The 15,066-nt window shown below is 40.0% G+C and overlaps 1 protein-coding gene across 3 annotated transcripts; it reads left to right on the forward strand.

Moving 5' to 3' along the window:
* Positions 1-331: 331 nt before the first annotated feature.
* Positions 332-14,695, forward strand: si:dkey-183i3.6 (LAT2 domain-containing protein). Of its 3 annotated transcripts, none has more exons than XM_041886329.2 (12): positions 332-396; positions 10,211-10,315; positions 10,564-10,606; positions 10,875-10,918; positions 11,186-11,231; positions 11,663-11,679; positions 12,392-12,433; positions 12,604-12,634; positions 12,754-12,812; positions 13,302-13,358; positions 13,509-13,568; positions 13,706-14,695. In XM_041886329.2, exons 2-12 carry the CDS (start codon positions 10,213-10,215, stop codon positions 13,735-13,737), a joined length of 534 nt encoding a protein of 177 aa, XP_041742263.1. In that variant the 5' UTR covers positions 332-396; positions 10,211-10,212; the 3' UTR covers positions 13,738-14,695. The 3 variants fall into 3 exon arrangements, with proteins under 3 accessions (XP_041742263.1, XP_041742266.1, XP_041742264.1); XM_041886330.2 differs by lacking the exon at positions 332-396 and adding an exon at positions 426-537; XM_041886332.2 differs by lacking the exon at positions 12,392-12,433.
* Positions 14,696-15,066: the final 371 nt, after the last annotated feature.

Consider the following 15,066-nt stretch of genomic DNA (forward strand, 5'->3'; position numbering starts at 1 on the left):
TTTCATCCCTGGTCCCGGAAGGCCACACAACAGCACCTGCAATGTGAGGACGCCCTAGGACCAGTAGCGAAGAACACTGAAATATGTTTACAGTTACAACAAAGCAAATTACAAAGTCCATTTAAAAACCATGTTCTATGTGCATGGGCACTGTCCCTAAAGCAGGCACTGAAAGGTGTCATTTCTTGCACCCTCGTTAAACCACAGGGATGTAGGGCACCCTTTAGAGGTGGTAGATTCTCTGTCCAGCCCGTGGATCAGGACGGATGTGGTAAGGAGTTCAGTTAGAAACAGGAAGCTCTTTCTGCTCTCCCCCTTCACAGCTTTGTCACAGCAGCCTGTCTGTAAGTGGAGCTGTCAGCTAGATGGTTGTGGCCTGAAGAGGCTTTACTAAAGGTGAGAACAGCAAAATACATGTATTTCTATTGTCTCATGTTCAAGAGTGTAGGAGCAGCTTGGTTGGGGATAGATAGACTATTTGAAGGGGTTCAATTTCAGAGACGCATCATGTTGTGTTATTGTCATCCTCACACCAAGGTAAAGACTTAATTTTAATTATATTCGCTTTCAATAATGTACCACTTCAGGAGTCTGCTTTGAAATGTCAAAAAAATCTACCAGCAATCATGGAGTCCCCTTGTTCAGTCCACCAATGTATTTGGTATGATGAAGTTCAGCTGAGTGTGTAAAAAAATTACATTGCATTTTTTAGAACATTGCAAAAAAGAGTTTGATGCTAAGGTTTTGAACAATTAAAACAATGTAACCAATTCTGTTGAACTGTATACTCATATATGTTTCAAATCTCTTCTCTTTGGTATATTAATTATAGACTGTTCATTAATACTTTATTAGTCTTTATTAGTATTAGTGATGTAGATCATAGTTAGGTACTAGGGGGTAACTAGCCCCCCTAAGAACAATGTCTAATTGCTGACACAAAAAAGCAACATTTGGAGAAAAAAAATGGTATGTCGATGAAGTTCATGATTAGGCGAATAAACTAGAAAAGGGGCATTTAAAAAAAAGTACCTCAGTACTTTTCTAAAAACAACATTTCATGAAATAACAAAAAAAGTGTAAACTCTAGTCATTTATTTCCCTTTATAGTTTATTCACCTAAGCATGACCTTCATCAACATACCACATTTTTTCTCAAAATGTTGCTTTTTTGTGTCAGCAATTAGACGTTGTTCTTAGGGGGGGCTAGTTACCCACTAGTAACCTAATATGATCTACATCACTAATACTAATAAAGACCAGGGGGGTCAGTAGAAGATTATGGCATAGGGTTTCACACAAGTGTGTTAAAATCCATTTAATCCGTTTTTTAGAAATTATTTTATAAGTAATACTTAAAAGCTAAGTAATAGTTGTCATATTTGAATGATTTAAATAAAATATAGGGGGAAAATGGTGTTGCACATGTCAGCATTAATATCCGCACTATGAGGAGATTTGATGTAAAGTCCCTCTTTTTAACTCACCTGTACATTAATTTTTGTTGTTCCTTTTCCATGCAATCCATTATGTACAATTGCACTAAAAAATAATAAATCCCAGCAGTCTTTAAAATGACATTCAGGAGCAAAAGGTTTTCAATAGTTGTTTTAAATTCATTAAAACAATATTCATTGGAATATAATATTGGAATGGAATATACAGTTGAAGTCGGAAGTTTACATACACTTAGGTTGGTGTCATTAAAACTTGTTTTTCAACCTCTCCACAAATGTCTTGTTAACAAACTGGTCCTCTGTAGCTCAGCTGGTAGAGCACGGCGCTTGTAACGCCAGGGTAGTGGGTTCAATCCCCGGGACCACCCATACACAAAAATGTATGCACGCATGACTTGTAAGTCGCTTTGGATAAAAGCGTCTGCTAAATGGCATATTATTTATTTTATAAACTATAGTTTTGGCAAGTCGGTTAGGACATCTACTTTGTGCATGACACAAGTAGTTTTTCCAACAATTGTTTACAGACAGATTATTTCACTTATGATTCACTGTATCACAATTCCAGTGGGTCAGAAGTTTACATACACTAAGTTGACTGTGCCTTTAAACAGCTTGGAAAATTCCAGAAAATGATGTCATGGCTTTAGAAGCTTCTGATAGGCTATTTGACATAATTTGAGTCAATTGGAGGTGTACCTGTGGATGTATTTCAAGGCCTACCTTCAAACTCAGTGCCTCTTTGCTTGACATCATGGGAAAATCAAAAGAAATCAGCCAAAACTTCAGAAAAATAATTGTAGACCTCCACAAGTCTGGTTCATCCTTGGGAGCAATTTCCAAACGGCAGAAGGTACCACGTTCATCTGTACAAACAATAGTACGCAAGTATAAACATCATGGGACCACGCAGCCGTCATACCGCTCAGGAAGGAGACGCGTTCTGTCTCCTAGAGATGAACGTACTTTGGTGCGAAAAGTGCAAATCAATCCCAGAACAACAGCAAAGGACCTTGTGAAGATGCTGGAGGAAACTGGTACAAAAGTATCTATATCCACAGTAAAACGAGTCCTGTATCGACATAACCTGAAAGGCCGCTCAGCAAGGAAGAAGCCACTGCTCCAAAACCGCCATAAAAAAGCCAGACTACGGTTTGCAACTGCACATGGGGACAAAGATCGTACTTTTTGGAGAAATGTCCTCTGGTCTGATGATTATGACCATCGTTATGTTTGGAGGAAAAAGGGGGAAGCTTGCAAGCCGAAGAACACCATCCCAACCGTGAAGCACGGGGGTGGCAGCACCATGCTGTGGGGTGCTTTGCTGCAGGAGGGACTGGTGCACAAAATAGATGGCATCATGAGGAAGGAATATTATGTGGATATATTGAAGCAACATCTCAAGACATCAGTCAGGAAGTTAAAGCTTGGTCGCAAATGGTCTTCCAAATGAACAATGACCCCAAACATACTTCCAAAGTTGTGGCAAAATGGCTTAAGGACAACAAAGTCAAAGTATTGGAGTGGCCATCACAAAACCCTGACCTCAATCCTATAGAAAATGTGTGCAGAACTGAAAAAGCGTGTGCGAGCAAGGAGGCCTACAAACCTGACTCAGTTACACCAGCTCTGTCAGGAGGAATGGGCCAAAATTCACCAAACTTATTGTGGGAAGCTTGTGGAAGGCTACCCGAAACGTTTGACCCAAGTTAAAGGCAATGCTACCAAATACTAATTGAGAGTATGTAAACTTCTGACCCACTGGGAATGTGATGAAAGAAATAAAAGCTGAAATAAATCATTATTTCTACTATTATTCTGACATTTCACATTCTTAAAATAAAGTGGTGATCCTAACTGACCTAAGGCAGATCATTTTGACTAGTATTAAATGTCAGGAATTGTTTAAATGTATTTGGCTAAATTGTATGTAAACTTCCGACATCAACTGTAAATAATAACATTAAATAACATTAGAATATAACATTTAATAACAATAACTTAACTAATTAACTCAGTGTAACATTGATGTGGCAACGCTCTTATGATCTGCTATTGCACGATTCTAATTTGTACCTGTAGGTCACAAATAAAGCTATCCCCAGTAAAATTGGAGCACAACTCATGAACCCACCTCCTGTACTGCTTACACCTAATCCAGTCCCCACCTGTGACTGAAAACAGAGGGAGAGATGCCAATTGAAAAGCTCTCTCTTAAAAACGTAGATAGCTATCTAGCTATATGACATCAAATGCTGTGAAAAATTGCTAAAAGGCTATAAAGTTGCATTAACAGTAAAGCTATCAGTCACTAGTGGAAACATTTAAAACTGAAATTAAGTTTCACTTTTTTTATGTATTTTACCTCAGACGATCTGGTAGTAAGGTTGCTAGCTAACACTCCTAGCAGCTTATGCTAACTAGTGAGCTGGCTAGCATTTACTGCTAGTGAAGTTGCTAGCTAGAAAGTTTGCAAAAACTAGCGCTAACTGTCTAAATAACAGGTAGAAACACATTCTTAACCATAAAGGGGTAACTAGCCCCCAGGGGCCAGTTACCCCATAGTAGGGGGGTAGTTGCCCCCAACACACTCATCCAACATATTACTACTTTACTCAAAAATTATCTAAATTATTCTCTCTAAACAAGTGGATTATTTATCTTAAGGCTTTCCTACTTGTATATTGAAAAAAAGTACCACAGGGGGCTAGTTACCCCCTACTACCTAACTATTTTGGGGCTCCATGCAAGATCTCACCTCGTGGAGTTGCAATGATCATGAGAACGGTGAGGAATCAGCCCAGAACTACACGGGAGAATCTTGTCAATGATCTCAAAGCAGCTGGGACCATAGTCACCAAGAAAACAATTGGTAACACACTACGCCGTGAAGGACTGAAATCCTGCAGCGCCCGCAAGGTCCCCCTGCTCAAGAAAGCACATATACATGGCCGTCTGAAGTTTGCCAATGAACATCTGAATGATTCAGAGGAGAACTGGGTGAAAGTATTGTGGTCAGATGAGACCAAAATGGAGCTCTTTGGCATCAACTCAACTCGCCGTGTTTGATGGGAGGAGGAATGCTGCCTATGACCCCAAGAACCCCATCCCCACCGTCAAACATGGAGGTGGAAACATTATGCTTTGGGGGTGTTTTTCTGCTAAGGGGACAGGACAACTTCACCGCATCAAAGGGATGATGGACGGGGCCATGTACCGTCAAATCTTGGGTGAGAACCTCCTTCCCTCAGCCAGGGCATTGAAAATGGGCCGTGGATGGGTATTCCAGCATGACAATGACCCAATCATACGGCCAAGGCAACAAAGGAGTGGCTCAAGAAGAACCACATTAAGGTCCTGGAGTGGTCTAGCCAGTCTCCAGACCTTAATCCCATAGAAAATCTGTGGAGTGAGCTGAAGGTTCGAGTTGCCAAACGTCAGCCTTGAAACCTTAATGACTTGGAGAAGATCTGCAAAGAGGAGTGGAACAAAATCCCTCCTGAGATGTGTGCAAACCTGGTGGCCAACTCCAAGAAACGTCTGACCTCTGTGATTGCCAACAAGGGTTTTGCCACCAAGTACTAAGTAATGTTTTGCAGAGGGGTCAAATACTTATTTCCCTCATTAAAATGCAAATCAATTTATAACATTTTTTATATGCGTTTTTTTCTGGATTGTTCAAATAAACCTACAGTGGGGAAAAAAAGTATTTAGTCAGCCACCAATTGTGCAAGTTCTCCCACTTAAAAAGATGAGAGAGGCCTGTAATTTTCATCATAGGTACACGTCAACTATGACAGACAAATTTAGAAAATAAAATCCAGAAAATCACATTGGAGGATTTATTATGAATTTATTTGCAAATTATGGTGGAAAATAAGTATTTGGTCACCTACAAACAAGCAAGATTTCTGGCTCTCACAGACCTGTGTCACGAACGTCAGGGAGAGACCAAGGCGCAGCGTTGAATGCGTACATATTTATTAATAGAATGATCACACGATCAAAACAACGGACGATAACGTGATGTCTACGGTTTAACACAAACCGAACAAGAACAAGAAACCACAAACACAAAGTGAAAGACAGACAGTTAAATATGGCTCCCAATCAGAGACAACCAGCTGACACTCGTTGCCTCTGATTGGGAGTCACTCAGGCCAACATAGAAATACAAACATAGAATTACACACCCTGGCTCAACATAACAGTGTCCCCAGAGCCAGGGCGTGACAACCTGTAACTTCTTCTTTAAGAGGATCCTCTGTCCTCCACTCGTTACCTGTATTAATGGCACCTGTTTTAACTTGTTATCAGTATAAAAGACACCTGTCCACAACCTCAAACAGTCACACTCCAAACTCCACTATGGCCAAGACCAAAGAGCTATCAAAGGACACCAGAAACAAAATTGTAGACCTGCACCAGGCTGGGAAGACTGAATCTGCAATAGGTAAGCAGCTTTGTTTGAAGAAATCAACAGTGGGAGCAATTATTTGGAAATGGAAGACATACAAGACCACTGATAATCTCCCTCGATCTGGGGCTCCACGCAAGATCTCACCCCGTGGGGTCAAAATGATCACAAGAACGGTGAGCAAAAATCCCAGAACCACACAGGGGGACCTAGTGAATGACCTGCAGAGAGCTGGGACCAAAGTAACAAAGCCTACCATCAGTAACACACTACGCCGCCAGGGACTCAAATCCTGCAGTGCCAGACGTGTCCCCCTGCTTAAGCCAGTACATGTCCAGGCCCGTCTGAAGTTTGCTAGAGTGCATTTTGATGATCCAGAAGAGGATTGGGAGAATGTCATATGGTCAGATGAAACCAAAATATAACTTTTTGGTAAAAACTCAACTCGTCGTGTTTGGAGGACAAATAATGCTGAGTTGCATCCAAATAACACCATACCTACTGTGAAGCATGGGGGTGGAAACATCATGCTTTGGGGCTGTTTTTCTGCAAAGGGACCAGGACGACTGATCCGTGTAAAGGAAAGAATGAATGGGGCCATGTATCGTGAGATTTTGAGTGAAAACCTCCTTCCATCAGCAAGGGCATTGAAGATGAAACGTGGCTGGGTCTTTCAGCATGACAATGATCCCAAACACACCGCCCGGGCAACGAAGGAGTGGCTTCGTAAGTAGCATTTCAAGGTCCTGGAGTGGCCTAGCCAGTCTCCAGATCTCAACCCCATAGAAAATCTTTGGAGGGAGTTGAAAGTCTGTGTTGCCCAGCGACAGCCCCAAAACATCACTGCTCTAGAGGAGATCTGCATGGAGGAATGTGTCACGATCGTTGAACGGAGTAGACCAAGGCGCAGCGTGATGAGCGAACATACTTTATTATCTTTAGTGATAATGCGAACAAAACAATAAACGAACAACGTGACGTCCTAGGTTAAACAACCAACACGGAACAAGATCCCACAACTACTGTGGGAAAACAGCCTGTTTAAATGTGGTTCCCAATCAGAGACAACCAGCAACAGCTGACACTCGTTGCCTCTGATTGAGAACCACACTGGCCAACATAGAAATGAAACAACTAGAACTATAACACAGAACACAAACACATAGAATCTACACACCCTGGCTCAACATATAGAGTCCCCAGAGCCAGGGTGTGACAGAATGGGCCAAAATACCAGCAACAGTGTATGAAAACCTTGTGAAGACTTACAGAAAACGTTTGACCTGTGTCATTGCCAACAAAGGGTATATAACAAAGTATTGAGAAACTTTTGTTATTGACCAAATACTTATTTTCCACCATAATTTGCAAATAAATTCATTAAAAATCCTACAATGTGATTTTCTGGATTTTTTTCTCTCATTTTGTCTGTCATAGTTGACGTGTACCTATGATGAAAATTACAGGCCTCTCTCATCTTTTTAAGTGGGAGAACTTGCACAATTGGTGGCTGACTAAATACTTTTTTTCCCCACTGTACTATTAAAATTATAGACTGATCATTTCTTTGTCAGTGGGAAAACGTACAAAATCAGCAGGGGATCAAATACGTTTTTCCCTCACTGTATCTTCTGATGCAGATACTGTATCACTGAACCAACATGGGTATTCAATACAATACCAACATAATTCTTCTTTGAAAATTTAGTGGACATTTCAAGTTAATGTCACTCCTCACTGAGGGGAATCAAGACATTACACAATGGCGTTTGGCTATACAGTGTGGGAAAAAAGTATTTGATCCCCTGCTGATTTTGTACGTTTGCCTACTGACAAAGAAATGATCAGTCTATAATTTTAATGGTAGGTTTATTTGAACAGTGAGAGACAAAATAACAACAACAAAATCCAGAAAAATGCATGTCAAAAATGTTATAAATTGATTAGCATTTTAATGAGGGAAATAAGTATTTGACCCCTCTGCAAAACATGATTTAGTACTTGGTGGTAAAACCCTTGTTGGCAATCACAGAGGTCAGACGTTTCTTGTAGTTGGCCACCAGGTTTGCACACATCTCAGGAGGGATTTTGTCCCACTCCTCTTTGCAGATCTTCTCCAAGTCATTAAGGTTTCAAGGCTGACGTTTGGCAACTCGAACCTTCAGCTCACTCCACAGATTTTCTATGGGATTAAGGTCTGGAGACTGGCTAGGCCACTCCAGGACCTTAATGTGCTTCTTCTTGATTCACTCCTTTGTTGCCTTGGCCGTGTGTTTTGGGTCATTGTCATGCTGGAATACACATCCATGACCCATTTTCAATGCCCTGGCTGAGGGAAGGAGGTTCTCACCCAAGATTTGACGGTACATGGCCCCGTCCATCGTCCCTTTGATGCGGTGAAGTTGTCCTGTCCCCTTAGCAGAAAAACACCCCAAAGATAATGTTTCCACCTCCATGTTTGACGGTGGGGATGGTGTTCTTGGGGTCATAGGCAGCATTCCTCCTCCTCCAAACACGGCGAGTTGAGTTGATGCCAAAGAGCTCCATTTTGGTCTCATCTGACCACAACACTTTCACCCAGTTCTCCTCTGAATCATTCAGATGTTCATTGGCAAACTTCAGAAGGGCATGTATATGTGCTTTCATGAGCAGGGGGACCTTGCGGGCGCTTCAGGATTTCAGTCCTTCAAGGCGTAGTGTGTTACCAATTGTTTTCTTGGTGACTATGGTCCCAGATGCCTTGAGGTCATTGATAAGATCCTCCCGTGTAGTTCTGGGCTGATTCCTCACCGTTCTCATGATCATTGCAACTCCACGAGGTGAGATCTTGCATGGAGCCCCAGGCCGAGGGAGATTGACAGTTCTTTTGTGTTTCTTCCATTTGCGAATAATCGTACCAACTGTTGTCACCTTCTCACCAAGCTGCTTGGCGATGGTCTTGTAGCCCATTCCAGCCTTGTGTAGGTCTACAATCTTGTCCCTGACATCCTTGGAGAGCTCTTTGGTCTTGGCCATGGTGGAGAGTTTGGAATCTGATTGATTGATTGATTTCTTCTGTGGACAGGTGTCTTTTATACAGGTAACAAGCTGAGATTAGGAGCAATCCCTTTAAGAGTGTGCTCCTAATCTCAGCTCGTTACCTGTATAAAAGACACCTGGGAGCCAGAAATCTATCTGATTGAGAGGGGGTCAAATACTTATTTCCCTCATTAAAATGCAAATCAATTTATAACATTTTTGACATGTGTTTTTCTGGATTTTTTTGTTGCTATTCTGTCTCTCACTGTTCAAATAAACCTACCATTAAAATTATAGACTGATCATTTCTTTGTCAGTGGGCAAACGTACAAGCAGGGGATCAAATACTTTTTCCCCTCACTGTAGCGCTGTGACGACCACGCACATCCTGTGGGTAGCTGTAGGCTTAGGTTGTTTACAGGAACACATTAGCAATTTCTACCAAGCGTGGGGTTTATTTCCTACAGTTTAGTCTTTTGTTTCACTTAGTTTTGGTGCCTATAGAGATGATATGTAAGTAATCATTACACCCTTGGTCAGTATCTGATGAACTTAAGGTATTTTCATGAAAACATTGGATGAGCAGGAGATTTGTGCTGTTACAGCCGAACAAGTAACAAGTTTGGCCAACACCTGTGAAAGAGAGAAGTTCTATTTAGTAAAGTGAAAAACAGCAGTAAGCAACTATTCTTGGTGAATTACTTATACAGAAGAAAACTATGGAGGATTTACACTACCGTTCAAAAGTTTGGGGTCACTTAGAAATGCCCTTGTTTTCCAAAGAAAAGCTGCTTTTTTTGTCCATTAAAATAACATCAAATTAATCAGAAATACAGTGTAGACATTGTTAATGTTGTAAATGGCTATTGTAGCTGGAAACGGCATATTTTTAATGGAATATCTACATAGGCGTACAGAGGCCCATTATCAGCAACCATCAGTCCTGTGTTCTAATGGCCGAACAAGTAACAGCTGAAAACTGTTGTGCTAATTGCAAAAGGGGTTTCTAATGATCAATTAGCCTTTTAAAATGCTAAACTTGGATTAGCAAACACAACGTGCCATTAGAACACAGGACTGATGGTTGCTGATAATGGGCCTCTGTAAGCCTATGTAGATATTCCATTAAAAATCAGCCGTTTCCAACATGAATAATGTCTACACTGTATTTCTGATCAATTTGATGTTATTTTAATGGTAAAAAAAAAAGCTTTTCCTTCGAAAACAAGGACATTTCGAAGTGACCCCAAACGTTTGAATGGTAGTGTAAATTAGATCATTCCAAAGGCAAATGCATTGTTGTTTAATTTTCCCTTAGGTATGATAACCATCTTCAGCCTACAAGGAGCTGTCCTGGCCATTGTGTCTGTGGCATCTCTCAGTGTCTTCTTCACTTTCTGTCTGTGGTGCAGGAGGAAAACCAGTGAGTGGCACTGTATTACAAATTATGACATTTATTACATATTTCCTAGGCTACATGTCACACTAATCAACCTGTACATCTACTCAAATATCATGAAATCCTCTTAAAGTAAAAAATATATTTGTCATGTAGCACTTAAGCTAAATTAATATACTTCATTTGCTAGGTTGACTTGTGAAATAATTGTACAAAATCAATCAGTAGTGTGTTCCATTCAATAAAAGTGTCCCCCTTTTCCTTGTCTGTAGAAATAATACATGAAGAGAATCAAATTTATGACCCTCAAATATTGTAAGTATAACATTAACATAGATATTAAATAATTGATGCACTGTAAGACCAAGCATGATCTTATCGATGTGGTGAAGAGTATTATAGATGAATGGTATAATACTGTATGTAATTCCTAATGTACAATTGTAATGTTCTATAATTCATAAAATAGCCGTTTCTATCCTAACATTACAGTTTTAACCCATGTTGTAAAACAATTTAACCTCACTATTGGCTACTATATGACAATATAAATTTTCATCACGTAACTCTGCCCACTCCACAGCCATCGCGAAGGTAGCAGATTTGCAGTAATGCGATCTAAAACAGGTAAACTTACATTGTGATTCATCATACCCTTTGGGGCGGATTCCCGGACAGAACTAGCCTTATTCTACTTTAATTAATACAGAATAAAAAATTCAAAAAGGATTTCACAAGTGGCTTCATTATTGTGAATTCTCTTCTCATAGTGAATGACTGAATGAATCTATTTAATATGGTGATGGTTGTTCTTTATGGCTATCGTGTGCTGATCAACAGTAAATGATATGTTCTCACTACTGAATCCTTCTTGAATCTCTTGGGCTTTTCTAGTCACACGACCCAACCAGATTGTAAGAGACCTGCCTCCAACACCAGTGTAAGTAGGCTACTCATACATTTAGGTCTTATGCCCATCCTGCTTTTGTCTTGTTCCAACACGACAGCTGGGTAACAAAATATATACTTGTATAAATATTTTATACAAGCAAACAAGAGTTTCTACAGTTGGAGAAAATCTAAAAGAGCATTGGAGTTTAGTTTTTAACTTCCAGCTCACACCTGTTGGTTGTCATGTGTGATGTAATGACCACAGACCCACTGGGCACACACTGGTTGAATCAATGTTGTTTCCACTCATTTCAACAAAATTACGTTGAACCAACATGGAATAGACATTGAATTGACGTCTGTGCCCAGTGGGGACTTACTCCCTGACCACATATTGTCTATGGTCTGTTTCTTCCTTAGGTGGCCCAACAGATATGCAACACTCACAATAAATAATTTAAATGTAATTTATTTTTACAGGGAAAAAACACCACAAGGTAGGTTTTATTTAATTCTTAATGTCCAGCAGACCTTTCCATCCACTTACATGGGGTCAGTGCCTAAAGAATCTGTAGACAAAGCTTATAAACAAAACTGAACCATCTGGACCCAGAATTTGAACAGATTACAGATGTTTCAACATACAGGTAACTTCCCAAAAAAGGGAAACACCAACATAAAGTGTCTTAATAGGGCGTTAGGCTCCCACGAGCCAGAACAGCTTCAATGCACCTTGTCATAGATACAAGTGTCAGGAACTACAGTATATTGGAGGGATGTGACGCCAGTCTTCCACAATAAATTCCATCATTTGGTGTTTTGTTTATAGTGGTGGATGACGCTGTCACAGGTGCCACACCAGAATCTCCCATAACTGTTCAATTGGGTTGAGATCTGGTGACTGAGACGGCCATGGCATATGGTTTACATCGTTTTCATGCATTGCTCATCAAACCGTTCAGTGAGTGACCACTCGTGCCCTGTGGATGGGGGGATTGTCATCCTATGGGGGCATAGCCATGGTAGCCAAAATAATGGGCTGCCCAGCATTTTTTTACATGACCCTAAGCATGATGGGATGTTAATTGCTTAATTAACTTAGGAACCACACCTGTGTGGAACCACCTACTTTGTATCCCTCATTTCCTCAAGTGTTTCCATTATTTTGGCAGTTACCTGTAGGTGTACTGTATGTGTGTATCTTTACAGTTGTGAATGAGGAGCAAGCGAAATATCAAAATGTTGTAACAGGTAAATATGATCTGTTAGTAATTGTATTAGGTATATATGAATGCCAAACATTTCCATTTTGGAAACACTGAGACCTTTCAATGTGGAAACAGTATCACTAATTCACTACAGCTTCAGCCTGCACCAAATTCCTCAGCACTAACTAAGACTTTTCAATTGTGTTATATTAGCTCAGATGGGAAGCATTGAACCAACATATGTGTAAGTATCTATCAATGCTTGATTTCCATTTAAAACATAATATTCTGTATAGTCTACTTACAATTAATCTGTATTTTAGTTTCTGTGAAAAATAATACATGTGCTTATTGTTTTTACAGAGATCCAATCCCAGCGTTAGTGTACCAGAATGTTAATGAGAGTAGAAATGCAGAAACGGGTAAGTATGATTTATCCAATGATGTGAATACAGTATGTAGGCATATGTCTATGGTTTATCAGACAGAACCAGATGGAATAAAAAAGAAAAACTCAAAACGAACAAATAAACAACCCCCGTCCCTCTCGCCCACTCCCTGGGACTTTTTATTAACCCAAAACATAAGGAAAAGAAAGATGGGAAGCCCCACCATTGATGCATTTTGATCAGTAGCCATTTACTGTAAAAAACAAAACAAAAAAAAGGCAGAGAGGGACGGGGGTTGATATCCACTCAAATAATGTAATCTGTTGCAATTGAAAGTAATGTCACGCTTCAGCTAAAACCACATTATCAAAAGGTACAGGCAACAATACATGGCAGTCTACATACAGTCACACAATCTAACATCCCCTCAAGACAAGCGTAGTAACTTATTCGTATGTGTTCTGATTGTCACTTGCCAGAAATGTAAGTATAATTTGATAAAAACACATTTCTACTTTCTAGATGGTGATCAATATGAGAATGTTTTTCCATCTATTGATACAATCAGCCGTGACTCTGGTATGTACTTTAAAATGAATAAATGTAATCCTTCCTTTGAAAATAGTAATTTATGAAGATCATTTTGTTTTTAGAAAAGTTAATTGCCTACTTGGAGTAGATTTCTTATTTTATGTTGAACTAAGATTATTTTCCCCCACCTCACAACAGATGGATCAGATTACGAGAACTCTGAATTCCTGGCGCAAGTGAAGATGGGGTTAGAGGATGGTAAGTCACAATAATGCTTTATAACGAAGAGAACACTTCTGCTATGAACGTAGGATGAATGCACTAATTGTAAGTCGCTATGGATAAATGACTAAAATGTAATGAACTAGGAATTGAGACTTCTACTCTCGTCACAGATGAACCAGATTATGTGAACGACACTGACTGATATGGAAACTACATGCTCTACGAGTAGATGTCTATGGGAATGGACTTTCTCACGATCTTTGCTGAGATGCTTGGATAAATGTTAAGTGATAATATGTATGTCAATGTGCTATAACAGAGCAATGCCATTTTAGGGTAAACACCCAAAATGTTATTACTTCATCATGAATTCCCTTGAGTCAAAAAATGTGAGGAACCATGTACAGCAGGGATGGGCAACTGGCAGCCCACGGATCAATTTCCAAAACTCAGTCGGGGTCTCAATTTACAGTTGAGAGAATAGCAGAATACACAAGGTGCACTTTCGAAATGTGCAGTTGTGCATCACCAGTTATGTCAGTCACTCAATTAGCTCATGTCAGCTAACATTTTTTAGATTGGTAAATTAGACTAGCGGCCAGCCATCTAAACATGTAGTAATCATGTTCGAATTACTGACTTGGGCCCCCATTGATCATCAGTTATCATATTAAAATGTCTCTACCCTATGGCAAAATGTGTAGAATTGCAGAAAATTCGCATGAAAACGGCTACTTTTTCTTCGCCCCCCATGGAAAAATTAGTAGAATAACATGAAATTAACTCTAAAACGTAATTTGTCCCCGTTCTGTCAAGGTGGGGCAAAACATTTCTGCTCACAAGGTGGGGGGAGGGGCGCAACAAAATGTTGCTTACGCACCCAAAAAGGCTAGGGCCGGCTCGGACTACATGTGTGGTGGGTACACAGACCCGGCGAGCCACAGCAGCCCCTCGTGAGGAGTTCCGATTTTTGTGGCCCCGACCCCCATCAATGTTGACCATCCCTGATGTAGAGTATTTTTCATTGTTTGAGTGTTACTGTGTAACTGTCACCATCTAGTGGTACAAAATTAATACAAGAGACAGCTCAGAATGTTTTTTAAAATGTAGATAACATCTGTCAGTCTGTATTAATAAATCCTTACTACAAAACCTTTAAATGTACAACCTCTTTATAGACCAATGTGTTCGGTAAGTCAAGTCATAATGAAACATTGATTTATTACAAAAGTGAGTAGTATTTACATTATAAAATACAAATGTATTTAATCCAGAAATGTTTCAACATCAAACAACTCCCCAGGACTCTGAGTCAGAGTAATTATGGGGGCGTCACTCAGATTGGTGGAAGCAGTGTGGTGTTCAGGAACGAAATGCAAGAAACTGCACTGAAACAGGGAAGGACAACCTGGACATGCTCAATACGTAACGCTCATTTATGTTTTCTGTTACAAAATGTTTTGTTTTCCTAATGAACACAACCCAGGAGAGAAAGAGACAGAGAGGAGAGAGACAGGAGGGAGGGAGGAGA

The sequence above is a fragment of the Coregonus clupeaformis genome, chromosome 9 (assembly GCF_020615455.1).
Source record: "Coregonus clupeaformis isolate EN_2021a chromosome 9, ASM2061545v1, whole genome shotgun sequence".
Taxonomy (NCBI): Eukaryota; Metazoa; Chordata; class Actinopteri; order Salmoniformes; family Salmonidae; genus Coregonus; species Coregonus clupeaformis.